General features: G+C 39.7%; 1 protein-coding gene across 3 annotated transcripts in view; it reads left to right on the top strand.

The window, feature by feature from the left end:
- Window positions 1-16,598, top strand: part of HOMER3 (homer scaffold protein 3) — a 246,935-nt gene that overhangs the window by 69,537 nt on the left and 160,800 nt on the right. For 2 of the 3 annotated variants that reach the window (XM_089670797.1, XM_089670799.1), the window contains exon 2: window positions 14,873-15,053. The exons of the other annotated variant lie outside the window; for it this stretch is intronic. In XM_089670797.1, coding sequence (XP_089526923.1) covers window positions 15,034-15,053 — 20 coding nt within the window. In that variant the 5' untranslated portion in view covers window positions 14,873-15,033. The remainder of the gene's footprint in view (window positions 1-14,872; window positions 15,054-16,598) is intronic. 3 annotated transcript variants of the gene reach the window in all.

The following is a 16,598-nucleotide window of genomic DNA, read 5'->3' as shown; positions in this document are numbered from 1 at the left end:
TTTTGGGAACAAAATACACTTGAATGAATTTTAGTAAACACAAACACAATCTAATATCATTTTTTTCAAGATAAAAGATGATGTTACACTGAGTAAATAGATACCAAACATGTCATGCTTTAAAATTGTGCATGCTCATGGAATGGCGACAAACTACAGTACTTTAAATTATCCATAGGCAATGCTTTAAAGGCCTTTACAGGTTAAGCTGCAATTTTGAGGAGGTGTACAAAGGATTCTTTAGTTTATTTTGTTTATTGTTATTTCTATTTTTCTTTTTTTGTGTGAATTTATTTGTTTTTTTTTGTGTACTGTTGCTATACATTTCTTATTTTGCTTTTTTTACATTTGTTTTTCTCTCGGTGGAAAAGCATGAGGCTAATGCAGCTAGTTTTTTGCACAATAGCAAATCAAAGATCATTGAAAAAAAAGTTAATTTTGCTTTCTCCCTTGACTCCAATGTATTACCCAATATATTGAAACTTCAATGAAATCTGAATTTCTAGTAAGTTAAGATTATTTTAAAAGTCAGTTTTTCAAAAACAGTTTTCCAGTAAATTAAAATAATTTTAAAAGCTAAATACTGAGAAAATAGTATATCAGAGTGTCAGGGGCAATGCTATCATAGCACTAGATATCCTTTCAACTTAAAATGAGTGTAAAGTGTATATAAATACTAATTTTTTTTCAGTATGTTTTGCCACCATACATTAAAGGAGAAGTTTGGGTTATATAAAAAAAAAATACTTGGTCAGGATCCTTCCAGTGCCTGGAGAGGCTTTGTGATCTCAGCTGAGAATGGGCAAGATTCCACTGTAAGCTGACTCTGGATCACTCTGGCAGCAAAAGTAAGTGCACTCCTATGACCAAGAAAATTATGGGCAAAAAATCTTTAGCAGGCACAGTGAATGCACTTCTGGTCCATAAGATCTAAGAAAAAACATCACCATGAGCCCTTGGCACCCTAAATGAGCCCAGACGATACCCCAGGATGGGTACCGCAGCACCCCAGATGAGAAAGGCTGGTTTACTAAGTATATAGTCAGGCCCTGATTCTGCTTCCTGCTTAATACTTCAAAATAATGATTTTGCCTTGCTCCTTAATCTTATTGACCAAATAAACTTATTTAAAATAATTTACCTGCCAAATTTTCTATACGTCCTTAGGGCATTTCCAGTCTTCCTCCCTAAAAAACTGTTTCAACGAATAGATTGTGTTCTTTCTTCTTTCATTTGGAACAATATTCTACCCCGATTTTCTAGATACTCCCTACCAGCAAGTCTTGTAGACAGTGGCCTTGCCTGTCCTGACTTTGTGTACTTTATTGCCTCCCAACTTATGTATGTCTATGATTGGTTGCACTCAACCCCTCCTAACCTTTCCATTACTCTTATTTCTGCCCTTCTGGGTACCTCTCTGAATCTCAAGGATGATACACAGTATATTGCCAAAAGTATTGGGACGCCTGCCTTTACACACACATGAACTTTATTGGCCCACCCTTTGCAGCTATAACAACGTCAACACTTCTGGGAAGGCTGTCCACAAGGTTTAGGAGTATGTCTATAGGAATGTTTGACCATTCTTCCAGAAGCGCATTTGTGAGGTCAAGCACTGATGTCAGACTAGAAGGCCTGGTTCACTCTAATTTATCCCAGGTCAGTGCTCTGTGCAGGTCAGTCAAGTTCCTGCACCCCAAATTCGCTCATCCATGTCTTTATGGACCTTGCTTTGTGCACTGGTGCAGTCTTGTTGGAATAGGAAGGGGCCATCCCCAAACTGTTCCCACAAAGTTGGGAGCATGAAATTGTCCAAAATGTCTTTGTATGCTGACGCCTTAAGAGTTCCTTTAACTATAACTAAGGGGCCAAGCCCAGCCCCTGAAATACAACCCCACACCATTATTCCCCTCCACCAAACTTTACACTTGGCACAATCATGTCAGGCAAGTACCGTTCTGTCAACCACTAAACCCAGACACATCTAATGGATTGCCAGACAGAGAAGCGTGATTCGTCACTCCAGAGAACACGTCTCTACTGCTCTAGAGTCCAGTGCCGGCATGCTTTCCACCACTGCATCCGACACTTTGCATAGCACTTGATTATGTAAGGCTTAGGTGCAGCTGCTATGCCATGGAAACCCTTTCCATGAAGCTCTCTACGTACTGTTGTGCTAATCTGAAGTTTGGAGGTCTTTAGTTATTGACTCTGCAGACAGTTGGTAGACGCTGACCCCGCTCTGTCATTTTAGGTGGCCTACCACTTGGTGGCTGAGTTGCTGTTGTTCCCAGTTTCTTCCATGTTGTTATAATACCACTAACAGTTGACCATGGAATATTTAGTAGCAAGGAAATTTCATGGATGGACTTATTGCACAGGTGGCAACCAGCCACACTACTACACTTGAATTCACTTGAGCTCCTGAGAGTGACCCATTTTTTCACAAATGTTTGTAGAAGCAGTCTGCATGCCTAGGTGCTTGATTTTATACGCCTGTGGCCATGGAGGTGATTGGAACACCTGAATCCAGTGATTTGGAAGGGGGTCCCAATACTTTTGGCAATATATTATAGGTTGGTTGTGTTGCAGTGCAAAAACTGTTTCCCTGAGGATGTATGTTATTTGGCCTGGCTTACAGGTGAAACATTTTTTTTTCTCCAAGTCAATCACCTGTCTTGCCCATGACTCCTCTGTGGCATAAATATAAACTGCAGAAACTGCTAGACACTTTGGTGTCTCAAAAAAGCATAATTGATCTATCTTAATTTTTAGATAATGGCAACTTTATTTCTTTTGAGGCACTTAAAGAGAGATGTCAGATGAGAACAAATTCTTTTTTACAATACCAATTTAAAAAAAGTTGTAAAATCTACATAACAACTGAATGCAGTCATTTGCAAATCTCATAAACTCATCTTTTATGAACAATAGAAAAAAACATATCAAATGTTTAAAATCAGAAAATGTACCATTCTAAAAATTTACAGTAATTTTGAAATTGATGGCAGGAACATGTCTCAAAAACAGACAGGACCAGTTTTACCATGGTGTAGCATTCCCTCTTCTTTTAACAACAATCTGTAAACATCTGGGAACCAGTAGACCAGTTGCTGGAGTTTTGGGAGAGAAATGTCCCATTCTTGCCTGATATAGGATTCCAAACTGCTCAACAGTTCAGGGTTATCTTTGTTCTTTTTCCCATTTCAAGATGTGCCAAATATTTTCAATTGGTGAAAGGTCTAGACTGCAGGAATGCCAGTTAAGCACCCAGACTCTTCTACTACAAAGCCATGCTGTTGTCTTAGATGCAGTATGCTGTTTAGCATTGTCCAGCTGAAACATGCAAGTCCTTCCCTGAAAATGAAATTGCTGGATGGGAGCATATGCTGCTCTAAAACTTGGATATATCTTTTAGCATTGATGGTGCCTTTCCAGATGTGCAAGCTGCACATTCCACATGCACCAATGCAGCCACATACTATCAGAGATGCAGACATTTAAACTGACAGCAAATAACAAGCCAGAAGATCCCTCTCCTCTTTAGTCCGGAATTGTCTGATCACAGAACAGTTTTTCACTTTGCAACAAACCATTTTAAATGAGCTTTGGCCCACAGAAGATGGCAGTGTTCCTGTATCATGTTCAGATATGGCTTCTTCTTTGCATGGTAGAGCTTTACCCTTCATTTTTGGATGGCACTCCAAACTGTGTTCACAGGCAGTGATTTTTAGAAGTTTTCCTGAGCCCATGCAGTGATGTCTATTGCAGAACCATGCCTGTTTTTAATGCAGTGATGTCAGAGGGCCTGAAGATCACAGGAATCCAGTATTGTGTTTTTGCCTTGTCCCTTGCGCACAGAGATTTCACCAGATTCTCAGAATCTTTGGATGGTATTACAGAATGTACTGTAGATGATGATATATTTAAAGTATTTGCAATTTTACATTGAGGAAGATTACTCTGAAATTGTTCAACAATAGACGCAGCTTTTCGTATATTGGTAAACCTCCACCCACCTTGACTTCTGAGACACTCTGACTCTAATGCTCTTTTTAAGACTTGTTGCCATTAAACCTAAGGTCATCACAGAGGATAAGGGCGACACTCTTTACATCTGGAGGAAAAGAGATTTCATCTCCAAATATGGAAAGGTTTCTTCACAGTAAGATCTTTGAAAATGTGGAATAGACTCCCTTATTCAGGTGAGCTCTGCTCTGCCTAAATCTAAGATAAACTATACAGGTAGGGCTTGCCCACAAAATTATTTTAAAAATATGGCAGACCTGGCTTGACATCTCTGCACCCCAATGAGCCAATGTCTCTACCTCCTAACTGTCTATTTAGTATTTTTCTACTTGTTTGCTTCCTCATGGTAGGGAACACTGTGGGGATTTTTGGTTTAGTATATTGTGGAAGGGGGAGAGCTAGGTGTCTGTGGGTATTTTTGAGACAGTGGTGTGGATGCTTGTATGTGATATTCTGTCTAGTTTATTTGATTTTTGAGTAATGTTTTATGTATTCTGTATTGTCTTATAGGGCTTTACTCGGCCTGTACAACACGTTGTGTTTTAGATGGCTATACATCTTTTATTTTGTCTAACTGCAAAATACCTAACCCTCAGTACACACTATTTGCTCGAGCATGGCAGCTCATTCATGGGTTGCTGTGCCACGTTTGCCACAGGAAAAAGGTGCATGCACCTCTTTGAAAACACAACTGTAGGGAAACCACACAATCTTTTTGATAATGCTGTTCCCACACCCACAATTGGCCTGAGATGCATGGAGGTTCAATTCAGAATAAATGGCAGCCCTGTATGTCTCACAGGAGCAGCGAAATTCAGCTGCAGGTGGTTGTGGGAGTGGGAACAGGTGCGATTCCAGCCCACAACTTGTGGGCTAGTGTGAACCAAAGGTAAAACACCTATTAAAAATGATAGATCTGGTTTCAAGTTAAAATAATTTGTTGACTTGTTTTTTGAAGTGTGTTCCGCATGTTATCTGTGGGCCCATGCACATAGTATGTAGTGGTGTATTCAAATATGCGACCAATAGAGCATACAGATGGAGCTCTCCCCAGAATAGAAGACATGCAAGATTGCCACTACAGGGCAATTTTACACATGATGAGAGTAGTATGTCAGAAACTGAATCCTCGTGTTCAGTGTTAGTACGGGGAGAGGGAGCGGTAGAGGCCAAACTAGACGCATGGGCCCACAGCCACAGAAAAGGACGAACAGTGTTTTGGATAATGGGGATACGCAATCCACTAATCCAACACAGGACACCAAAGATGGACAAGAAACAACTGTCAGGATAAAAAACAAGGAGGGTCAGTACGTAGGCGCAGAAGGAGGAGGAGGAGGTTCCAACACCAAAAAAACTCCAACTCCAACAAACATAGAAATGGCAGGATGAAACAATTCTCCCCAGATGCCATCAACCCCTCTTCCCAAAAGACAATATGGCCTGGACGGCTGTGTCCTCAACAGGGGGGACAGGAAGAAGTAAAAATCATTAACTTATCAAGCCTAAATCTCACTCATTCACAATTGTCTTTACTTGGTAAAGGCATGTCTTTCTGTACCACATTAAAGGGGAACATTTTTGAAGTCATAAAGGATTTGTATTTGTTTGCTCGGAGAATGATATTACATATTCTACATGATCTTAGAAGTAGTGCCAGTCTTCTCGGACCCTTGAGAGACTGGAATATTCTGACCAGGAAGGAATATCGCACTTTGCGGGACCTTATTGACCTCTGGGAAGAGGGACATGGTAATCAAAGAAATATGGACAATGAGGATGATTTCACTGAATAACTGTTGTATCTGGCATTGTAAGTGAGTAGGGAAAGGATAGAATCATCCGTGAGCTTGGATCAATCTGGAGGGACGGTAAATTTGAAAGATGTCAATCTTTTTAAGAGTTTCCCTCCTGTACCAGTGGTTCTAGCCGTATCATGTTTTGTCAAGGCCGTTTCCAACGAGATCAAAAGCCTTAGAAAAGAGTTTATCATGCATGATAACCTCAATGAATCTGAAAGAGCTGCATTGCAGGAATTGCGTTTGAATTCTGAGATAGTGGTCAAGGCTGCAGACAAGGGAGGGAATATCGTCCTTATGGATAGAGACAAGTATATTGCAATGTGCAGACACATTCTCAACAATTCTGAATGGTATACACCTATTTTGCTCATCAATCTAATTAGAGAACAATGTATGGTCTGTGGAATCATTGACAAAGCTTACAGCAGTGACCTCATAGATAAGGAGACAGCTGAATTTTTGAAAATGAACATCCCAGGGTGCCGGTCTTTTATGCATTACTCAAAGTACACAAATCACTAATGGATCCCCCAGGGTGACTCATCATCTCTGGGAATGGATCTTTGGCTGAATCCATCAGTGAATATAATGATAAGATATTACAACCTTTTGTGTGTAATCAATTCTCTTATGTGAGGGATACTCTCCATTTATTAACCCTTTTACATGAAGTATCGATACCAGCGGGCACGATTTTGCTCATATAGGATATTGAGGCACTTTATTCCTCTATACCTCATAACAAGGGTGTACAAATAATTGAAAAAGTACTACGGAGCAGGCCCATAAACAAACAAGGACACAATGAGTTCATAATAACACTCTTGAAGTTTTTATTCAAAACATAACAAATTTCAATTTAATGGTAAATTTCACTGCCAGGCTCAGGGCACAGCCATGTGCATATGCCAACCTTTATCTAGGAGATTGGGAATCTTGCGTATTGCTGGAGGTGTGTCTTTGGTGCGTATGTCCAGGATTTTATCCTGGTACAACTTTGTAGAAGAGGATACCAGAATAAGTAGTTGCTACAAATGGCCAAGAAGAGCAATCAAGAGAAATTATTGTTTGGCCATAGAACGTCTAATGATGTGGATGACAGGAACAAAGTTAAATTGTGCCTTCAGTACACAGAAATAACCAAAGCAGTTGAGACTGTAATAAACATTGACACCTTTTATCTCAAGACCCCTTTGTAGGGAAGTTGGTATCAGCAAAACCCAAATTTCTATTTCTCACGGCCCAATCCCTTGGGAAATTATTGGTCCACGGCGACTTCCATTCGTCCTAGAAGGCTTGCTTCCTTAGGTGTGGGCAATGTGACTACTGCAGCTACATGGTTGAGAGTGATAGGTTAGTTTTGCCCACTAGAAGAATCCTCAGATGCAATCAAAGGGTTACATGTAATATTACTGGTGTTGTATATGTTGTCACTTGCACCCGTGGATCCTTTTATATTAGAAAGACTTTTAAATCAATACATAGATGTTTGCAGGACCACATTATTGGGATTGAGACATACCATTTAAAGGCTCACTTGGCGCACCATGTCTGTTACAACACAATAGTGACCCGTCATCTTTCAAATGCTGGGTAATTGAGGTTGTACCCCAAAATAGTCGGGGGGAGGGGGTGATTATGATAAATTGCTATTACAGCATGAAACCTGGTGGATATAGGAACTTGATGCCTGGTTTAAATGATTGTCTGAATTTCTCCCCATTTTTGGGGTGATTCAGTGGGTTTGGAGGGAAGGGGGAGGGGTTGCCAGTAAAGAGAGAGGATTTTCTTTTTTTTTTCTGTCAGTATTGACTCAGGAAAAGAAAAATAAACTCAACAAACTAGGATGAACACAACAAAAATATATATATCTATTTGACAGAGACTCTGATGTGCAGGAATACATTTCTTGTATATTATATAATGTTTGTATTTGAGGTATATAAAACAGGAGAAATTACCAAATTGTAGGATATAGTTCCAATTGCAATTGATGCATACATGCTAATATTGGCAATCTGAATAGGGATCGTTGAAAGTCAGTAGAGCACGTAGAGCTTTATATGAGAAAATGTATTTGCCATTTACTGTTTATATTTCTATTGATTTTCTTTTCCTATATGCAAGTCTGTACAACTTTGACTATATGGAAATCCCTATAGCTTGAATATAATTTCCCTTGGATAATAAGTTGTTTTGTCTTGTACTCAGACAATTATTTCTTCTTTGTTCACTCCTCTGTTCTCTTTCCCTTTCTTTTATCTTTATTTTTTACTCTTTTTGGATTTTTCAAGATGGCGGTGGCGCAATGACTAGCGCATCACTAGCGTGCGTCATGACATCAGCACGCACCGCGCATGCGCACTTCATCTATGTCGGCCATCTTAAGTCCTTAAAAAGCCAGATGGACTCAAACTTGATATCAGCCTCTGATGCAGCTGGGGGGGGGGGGAGGGGTCTAGCGAAACCGGTCAGGTGGGGTCTTTGGTCACACCTGGATCTATGATGTGTCTATGTACCATGGACTGATAAGTATATCTTTCTCTCATACCTTGACAAGAGAGACTATAATTTGCATTTATGGAATAAAATGTGGCTAATTTCACTATACCATTTATGAGATATGTGCCAGCTTTCTGCACCTGCATTATTGATGATTACCTGCATGGAAACATACCAGCTTTAAGCGGCTTTATGTATGAGGGAGATATCTGTCTATACATATATGAAAGTGGATTTACATCCATAGGCAGTCTTCACATCTCATTGTCCTCCTCTGGATTACATTAGCTGCTCCTTTCCTGACAGGGACACTCTACAACCATACACATGCATTAAGAATGGCTCAATGTGATTGATCTAGTGAAATCACTATTTGGTCATTTCTATGTCCATCAGCTTATTTTGCCTGATCTCCATTATATTTTGGATCACTGTGGCTTACCCAGCATATCTTCACATGAAATGAGCAACTGCCAGAGAGGAATATATCAATGTAGCAGCTGCATTTTTCAGTGGCCACTCCCTTTTTTCTGCTCTTCTTACTCTCTATGTCTGTCCCTGTTCGCTGAGAGCTCTCAGTCCAATCAACAAGTATGTTCATAGAATGTAATAATTTATATTGACATCATATGGATAACATTTGATTCATTGGATCCATGGTTTGCACCTCTGACCCGTAATTTTCTTTTATATTGGGTTAATGTTATTGTGCTTATGTGTCATTTTAATGGATAAAGGTTTGATTTTGCTGTCAATGTTCTCTGTCAATGCTTAATCACAGATGAGATTCCTTTTTTCAGATACTTTGGGTTTGAGATGTTGAGCATAAGCCATCTTTTATGTGTAGAGTATTTTTGAGTTTGAATTCTGTGGTGAGCTCTTTTCCCCTCATTCATATATATTTTAAGATATTAACCTGGTAGGATCATATTTCTTTTAATTTGTTTAACATAGTGGTGTATTCACTTCTTGTGCTTCCCTAGGAAACACAAGAATTGGGCCCCCCCCCCACCAGCACCCAACAGCTTCCCCCACCATCCTCTGATGCCCACTGCCACGGCGCCCCCCCCCCCTCCCCGGCCGCTGACAACCGATCACTTGCCATCTGGTGTGGCGTCAGCTCTGAGTGGGCCATTGGGTATGAAGTCATCACTGAGTGTTGCCCGGAGTGCTGTAGACTGCAGTAACACCTCCAGTGGAAGCGCTGCCTGCCACCACATCCCCCTCTGGTCACCAACAACCGTTCACTGGTCATTTCCCCCCTGCTCCCCAGTCACCAACAACAAGCGCTACCGCTGCCCATCACCACCACCACCACCCGATCATAGTGGTATATTCACTTCTTGTGCTTACCTAGGCAACACAAGAATTGGGCGCCCGCCACCAGCACCCAACAGACTCACCCACCATCCTCTGATACCCACTGCCACCGCCCCCCCCCAACCGCTGACAACCGATCACTTGCCATCAGGTGTGGCGTCAGCTCTGAATGTGCCATTGGGTATGGAGTCATCACTGAGTGTTGCCCGGAGTGCTGTAGACTGCAGTAACACCTCCAGTGGAAGCGCTGCCTGCCACCACATCCCCCTCTGGTCACCAACAACCGTTCACTGGTCATTTCCCCCCTGCTCCCCAGTCACCAACAACAAGCGCTACCGCTGCCCATCACCACCACCACCACCCGATCATAGTGGTATATTCACTTCTTGTGCTTACCTAGGCAACACAAGAATTGGGCGCCCGCCACCAGCACCCAACAGACTCACCCACCATCCTCTGATACCCACTGCCACCGCCCCCCCCCAACCGCTGACAACCGATCACTTGCCATCAGGTGTGGCGTCAGCTCTGAATGTGCCATTGGGTATGGAGTCATCTCTGAGTGTTGCCGGAGTGCTGTAGACTGCAGTAACACCTCCAGTGGAAGTGCTGCACGCCGCCACATCCCCCTCTGGTCACCAACAACCATTCACTGGCCATTTCCCCCCTGCTCCCCAGTCACCAACAACAAGCGCCACCGCTATCCATCACCGCCACCCGATCACAAGAACTAACCTGCAGCCTGCCATCCATCCACACAGCCTCCTCACTAGGTCCCGTCCTTCCTGGCATTTCCCCCTAAAAATTGCCTCCCCAGGCAAACGCTTTGTTTGCCTCGCAGTAAATACACCGCTGATTGTATGCTAATCTTGTCTTCTCGATCAAGTGCCACTTTGTAGGATATTTTTTGCCTGAGTCTTCCCATAATTCAAAATATAGGTATGCTTTTTTTTACAGCACTCCCTGTGAGGTTTCCTCTGCTACACCGATTAGCAAGTCATAGATATGACATGATGGAGAAACAGTCTTTCTGTCAAATGAACAATTTCTTATGGTTTATTCTTTATGCTGACCATATACATTAGGAAATCTCTTGTTCAACCCTGTAGAACAGAACAAAAGAAATCATTTGATTCTCTCTTAGGTTCTAAACAGCATGGATGGATGAATCTGCAGTATTGGCTATTGTATTCTTACAACCGCAGATCTGATCTGATGCAGGCTCTGTTTGGCTAGGCATTTTCTGCCTGGCTCCTTTGGCAAATTAGATTAAAAAATCAACTTTTGTTGAGCTGGGTAGTGCCGACAAGGCCACCCATGGAATGAATTTTGACCAATTCATTCAGAATCGTTCGAAATTCAATCCATGTATGGCTTGCTTTAACCAGTCCTCGGGGACCATTAAAGCAGTAGTAAAGTCTGTATTTAAACTTGTACCTACAGGAAAGCTTACAATCAAGCTTACCTGTAGGTACAATAAATATCTCTTAAGCATGCACAGTTTAGGAGATATTCACATCGACAATAGCGCAGTGACACTCTGCATTCATGGTCTACAGTATGGCATGCAATGTAGAGCACTGTGCTGCCTCTGCAGCTACCGTGAGAGTGATGTCATTGCGGCCTGGCCATTCAAACAGCCGGAGCTTGTCAACCTGGAAGGAAGACCAGGTGAAGATGGAAGCACTAGGGGAGACGTGACAGCGCTGCGCTGGAGAGCTTTGTTTGTAGGTAAGTGTGTCAGAACTCATCTTAGAAGCACAGAAGCAAAAACAGTGGGCTGTTCAGTGATACCTGTTGAAAAGCTCTACATTAACTGAAAATTCCTTGTAGAGTCTCACACTTTCAATTTCAGCAGCCCATAGTGATGTTTGTAACCAGAGCAGTCCTGAACCACATTAATACTTGCATGGAGTTTGCATGTTCTCTCTGTCTTTGCATGGGTTTTACACTCCAAAGACTGGTAGGTTATTTATACATTGGCCCCAGTATGTATGTATGTATGAATGTGAGTTAGGGACATTAGATTGCAAGCTTCTTGATTGCACAGACTAATGTGAATGTACAACATATATGTAAAGTGCTGTGTAAATTGCTGGAGCTGTATAAATACCTGTAATGAAAAAATAAATACTTCCTATAAGCTATTTTGTGCTGCAAGCTTCACCTAAACCTAAGTAGCTGGCATTTGAAGTGAAAAAAAAAATCTACAAAAATATGTATTTATAAAATATGTTGCACTAAAGACAAAAAGATTAATCCTATCTAGTGCATCAAATCATATACTACATACCTCAATTCACCAATTGTAATGATACATAACAAAGTGTGCTGTAAAAATGAAATATATCAACAAACGGTGTGTCACATTATTATAAGGATTAAAAACACAATAACAAATCACCAAATGTGAACAAGGAGAATCAAAAACTTAAAGGCAATATATTGCAAATCAATGACAGCAGGGGTGTGGAAATTTTTATTAAAAAACTACTTGTCCAAGGGACTTAATCAAGGTACCAATCTACTTGTCCCTCATGACAATCTACTTGTCTTGATAAAAAAAAAATATTCCCAGAATGGAAAATATAAAGGGTTGATGTTTTTTTTTTTGTTTTTTTTTTAGGGAGAGGTGCTTTTAGGAATGTCTGGGGCTTTTAAAAACAAAAGGGGCTGTATATCAACTTAAACTTTTAATGTTATTTTATTTTTTGCTAGAAAATTTCTTAGAACTCCCAGACATTTCTTTTAAAGCAGAGGCCCTAAAGAATTAATTGGTGGGTTTTGCAATTTTTTTCATGTTACACAGCATTTGCACAGCGTTTTTTCAAACAGATTTTTTTTTCTTAAATACACTTTTTGGAATTTTAATGCAAAAAAACTAAATATATAACCCAATGTTTTGGTAAAATATAAAAGATGATGTTACGCCAAGTAAATAGATACCAAACATGTCATGCTTTAAAATTGCACACGCTAATGCATTGGCAACAAATGACATAAATTTTGCTGTCCATAGGTGACGCTTTAAAAGCTTTTACAGGTTACCACTTTAGATTTACAGAGGAGGTCTGGTGCTAGAATTACTGCCCATGATCTGGCGTGCACGGTGATACCTCACGTGTGTAAAACTGACGCATGCATTCGTTTTTGCGTTTGAGCACGGGGGACAGGGGGTGCTTTAACATTTTATTTTTTTGTAAATAATAATTTATTTTGACACTGTCACTTTAATTTTTTTAATTGCTTTTATTGCTTTCACAAGGAATGTAAACATCCCTTGTGACAGCAATAGGCAGTGATAGGTACTATGGAGAGATCTGGTGTCAGTAAGACCTCAAATCCCTCCTCTGCCCTAAAAAGCATTTGATCATACCAAGATGGGTGTGACCAAATGCTTTCCATTTTTAAAAATGACGCCGTTTCCATCCGGGAAAGTGATGTATGCTCATCGGACAGAGTGGTACTGGTCCGCCTCTATGATCAGCCAGCAGAAGCTTTGGCTGGTTGTTCGGGTGTCCCGAATTGGAGAGGCTCTGTCTCCCCTCCCAGTGGATGGGACTTAGACAGTACAAGGCTGCAGATAACAATAACTGAGTTATAACAAAAAAAATAAATATATGTAAATAAAAAATTGTAAAAAATAAATACAATTCAAATAAATAAAGTGAAAAATATATAATAATCTGCACATAACAATAATTAGATATTACCAACAAAAATAATATATAAAAAATGTAAATAAAATAAAAATGTAAATAAAATGAAAAATATATATCTGAAGATAACAATAATCAGATTACAACAAAAATAAATTGTCTCCTTCCTCTCCTTTTTCTCCCCATCCTTTTACCTTCTAGATATTACCATATGTCCTCAACACTGCCCCCCCCCCCTCCTTTTTTTTTTCTTGTTCATTACTGTTTTACTGACACTGGACCAGATTTTGCTAACCTGGGGGAGCACTGGAGCCATGGTTGCAGCTTGTTCTTCTAGATACACATAATATAACTGGATACTAACATTTATAGGTAAAGTTGATCCAGGGAATATCTGATTGCCTCTCAGGGATTCAGGAAGGAATATTTTCCCCTGCAGGAGCAAATATGATCATGCTTTGCTGGGGGGTTTTTTTGTTTGTTTTTTTTCTCTTCCTCTGGATCAACTGTGGGTACAGAATTATAGCTTTTTTTTTTACTGGTTGAAATAGATGGACTTTTGTCTTTTTTCAGCCAGACTATGTAAATAGAAAATAATAGAAATATCAAAATAAATGCAAATATAAATAAAAATAGATATCTGTTATTAAAATACAATAAAAAATAAAAGTCAATAAAAATAATTTAATACATAAAATCTGCAATCAATAATAAACAACAAGATTAATTAAAAAATAAAATAAAACACAAAATTAAAAATAAAATAATAAATAAGATATATAAATTAAAAAAATAATAATAATATATATATATATATATATATATATATATATATATAGATATATATCTATATATATATATATATATATATATTCAATCAGATAATGACTACAACAACAAAATAATTGTTTTAGATTTTCTATTTATATTCTTAATACATTTATAAAAAAAAGTCTCGCCCCCCACTGCCCATTGGCAGAGAGCACTGCCAGTCAGAGCCAGAAGGTGTTCTTTGTATCAGTAGGAGGACATCTGGCACCTGCACAACATCCTTGCTTGACCCCCCCCCCCCACCCTTCTGTCAGCACCAGGGTCATGTTATATGCACGGTGGAGTTAAAATGAGTTAAAACAAATGCTTGAAAACTAGTCAGTACCAGTGTGCAAAAGTGTATTTGCTTTGCAAGAATAAATAATTTCTAATGTTGGGTGCCCTACGTGTGTGGATGTTGTTGTGTTATGGAAAACTATTAGGGGTTCCTCAAAATTGGGCATAATTTTAATGGGTGTCTTGACTGGAAAAAGGTTGAGAAACACTGCACTAGATAAAATTGATCTATTTGCATAAAGCACGGCATATTTAATAAATACACAACAAAAAATACTGTTTAACACAAGGAATGAACAAATGTACAGTACTTTTTAGGTCCCCAAATACTTGTCCTGGTAGTAAAGAGTTCACCATGGTGCAAACGTACAGTGAATTGGCTTGAAAATGTAGAGGTGCTCATGCTTCCTTTTTATAGAATAGACAAATGACATCTGTTTCCTATTTCTTCAGGAAATGAATAATTTCAGCTCTGAGCAGGCCAGACTTTGCCCTATTGGAGCCTAAGGAAGGACTTTTTGTAGTCTATGCTGTGTTCACATCTGTCAAGGAAACTGTGACCTCTGTCCCTGTCTCTTCTTTGTCACTGGTCTTCCACAATCTTTAGCACACAAATGTCTTCTACTACTAACAGGTACGGGTTTTCTTTCTTTAGTCTTCTTATCTTCAGCTCTGCATGACCATTCTTCTGCTGCATATTTTCTTTATCTTTTGCTTATAGATCTGTGCAGAAAAAGTCATTAACCTGCACACAGGCCCAGATTTAATAGTGTTCTAATAATCTGCACATGTCAATTCCACATCCTTATCAGTATCTGCTCAGAAATCAAATAGAAACGATAAATTCCCAGGGAAAAGATGTCAGCATTTAAAGCTGTATTAAACCCAAAACCAAAAAATGTTTTATATTGCAGCTTACAGATCCTTAGATGTTGTGGCTGCATTAAACGCTTGCCCCCCGCCCTATAGTAGAAATACTGCTACAAGATGGCAGGGTGGCACAAATTCACCGCCATTGGCGGCTAGGCATATCAATCACCTGGTCCCGGCCAGAGATTCTCCTCGGGCACCTGTGCAAAGCTGACAAGGGAGAGACCTGTGTGCAAACAACACAGGTCTCTCTCCTGCCAGCAAAGACATGCTGCTTTGTATTTCTCTGCATAGCAGAGTAAAACAGCACACAGTTATCCGCGTGATCGCCCAAAAGTTAACCCCTTCCTGCCCAGTGTCATTAATACAGTGTCAGTGCTTCTTATTAGCACTGATCACTGTATTAGTATAACTAAGGATGTCAGTGGCAGTTAGTTCCCCCCCAGTGTAAGAATGCCTGCCGCAGTCCCGTTATAAGTCGCTGATCGCTACCATTACTAGTATAAAAAAAAAAAAATTCCAGTACATATACTGCCATTTGTAGATGCTATAACTTTCATGTAAGCCAATTAATTTACACATATTGGGATTTTTTTTTAGCAAAGACATGTAGCAGAATACATTTTTGGCCAAAATTTATGATGAAATTAGATTTTTTAAAATTTTTTATTGGATATGTTTTATAGCAAAAAGTCGAAAATATTGTTGTTGTTTTTTTTTCAAAATTGTTGAGCCTTTTTTGTTTATAATGCAAAAAATTAAAACCGCACAGGTGATCAAATACCACCAAAACAAAGCTCTATTTGTGGGGAAAGAAAGGACATAAATTTCATTTATGTAGAGTGTTGTACGACCACGCAATTCTCAGTTAAAATACCACAGCACCGTATCACAAAAAATGGCCTGGTCAGGAAGTGGGGTAAATCCTTTGGAGGGCAAGTGGTTAACTTACTTTTTTAGGGTATTTCCTTGCTTTCAATATGCATCATTCAGATTAGTAATTTATATGGAACTGAATGCAGCATTTTTGTACATTGTACATTGTAAGTAGACCTGGCCATATGTGCGACCACCGCTTCCTTTGTAAGCATAAACAACGGGGTTGATTTGCTACAGGCAAATAGACTGTCACTTTGCAAGTGCAGTTGCTCCAGAGCTTGGAGAGTAAATGAGGTGAAGTTTCACTGTGCAAAGAATACAAAATTGCGCATTCATTCACTGCGTTCCTCGCGGTTCTGGTGTGAATCGACCCTAATAGTAGTTAAAATGCAAGTCAGAAGGAGGTCATGTGTAGGTCATATCCACCTGT

This window comes from Staurois parvus, unplaced genomic scaffold (assembly GCF_062004578.1).
Source record: "Staurois parvus isolate SC_StPar_1 unplaced genomic scaffold, SC_StPar_1.0 ptg000096l, whole genome shotgun sequence".
Classification (NCBI taxonomy): domain Eukaryota; kingdom Metazoa; phylum Chordata; class Amphibia; order Anura; family Ranidae; genus Staurois; species Staurois parvus.
The sequence above is the reverse complement of the archived record's forward strand: the minus strand, read 5'-3'. Positions and strand labels throughout refer to the sequence as shown.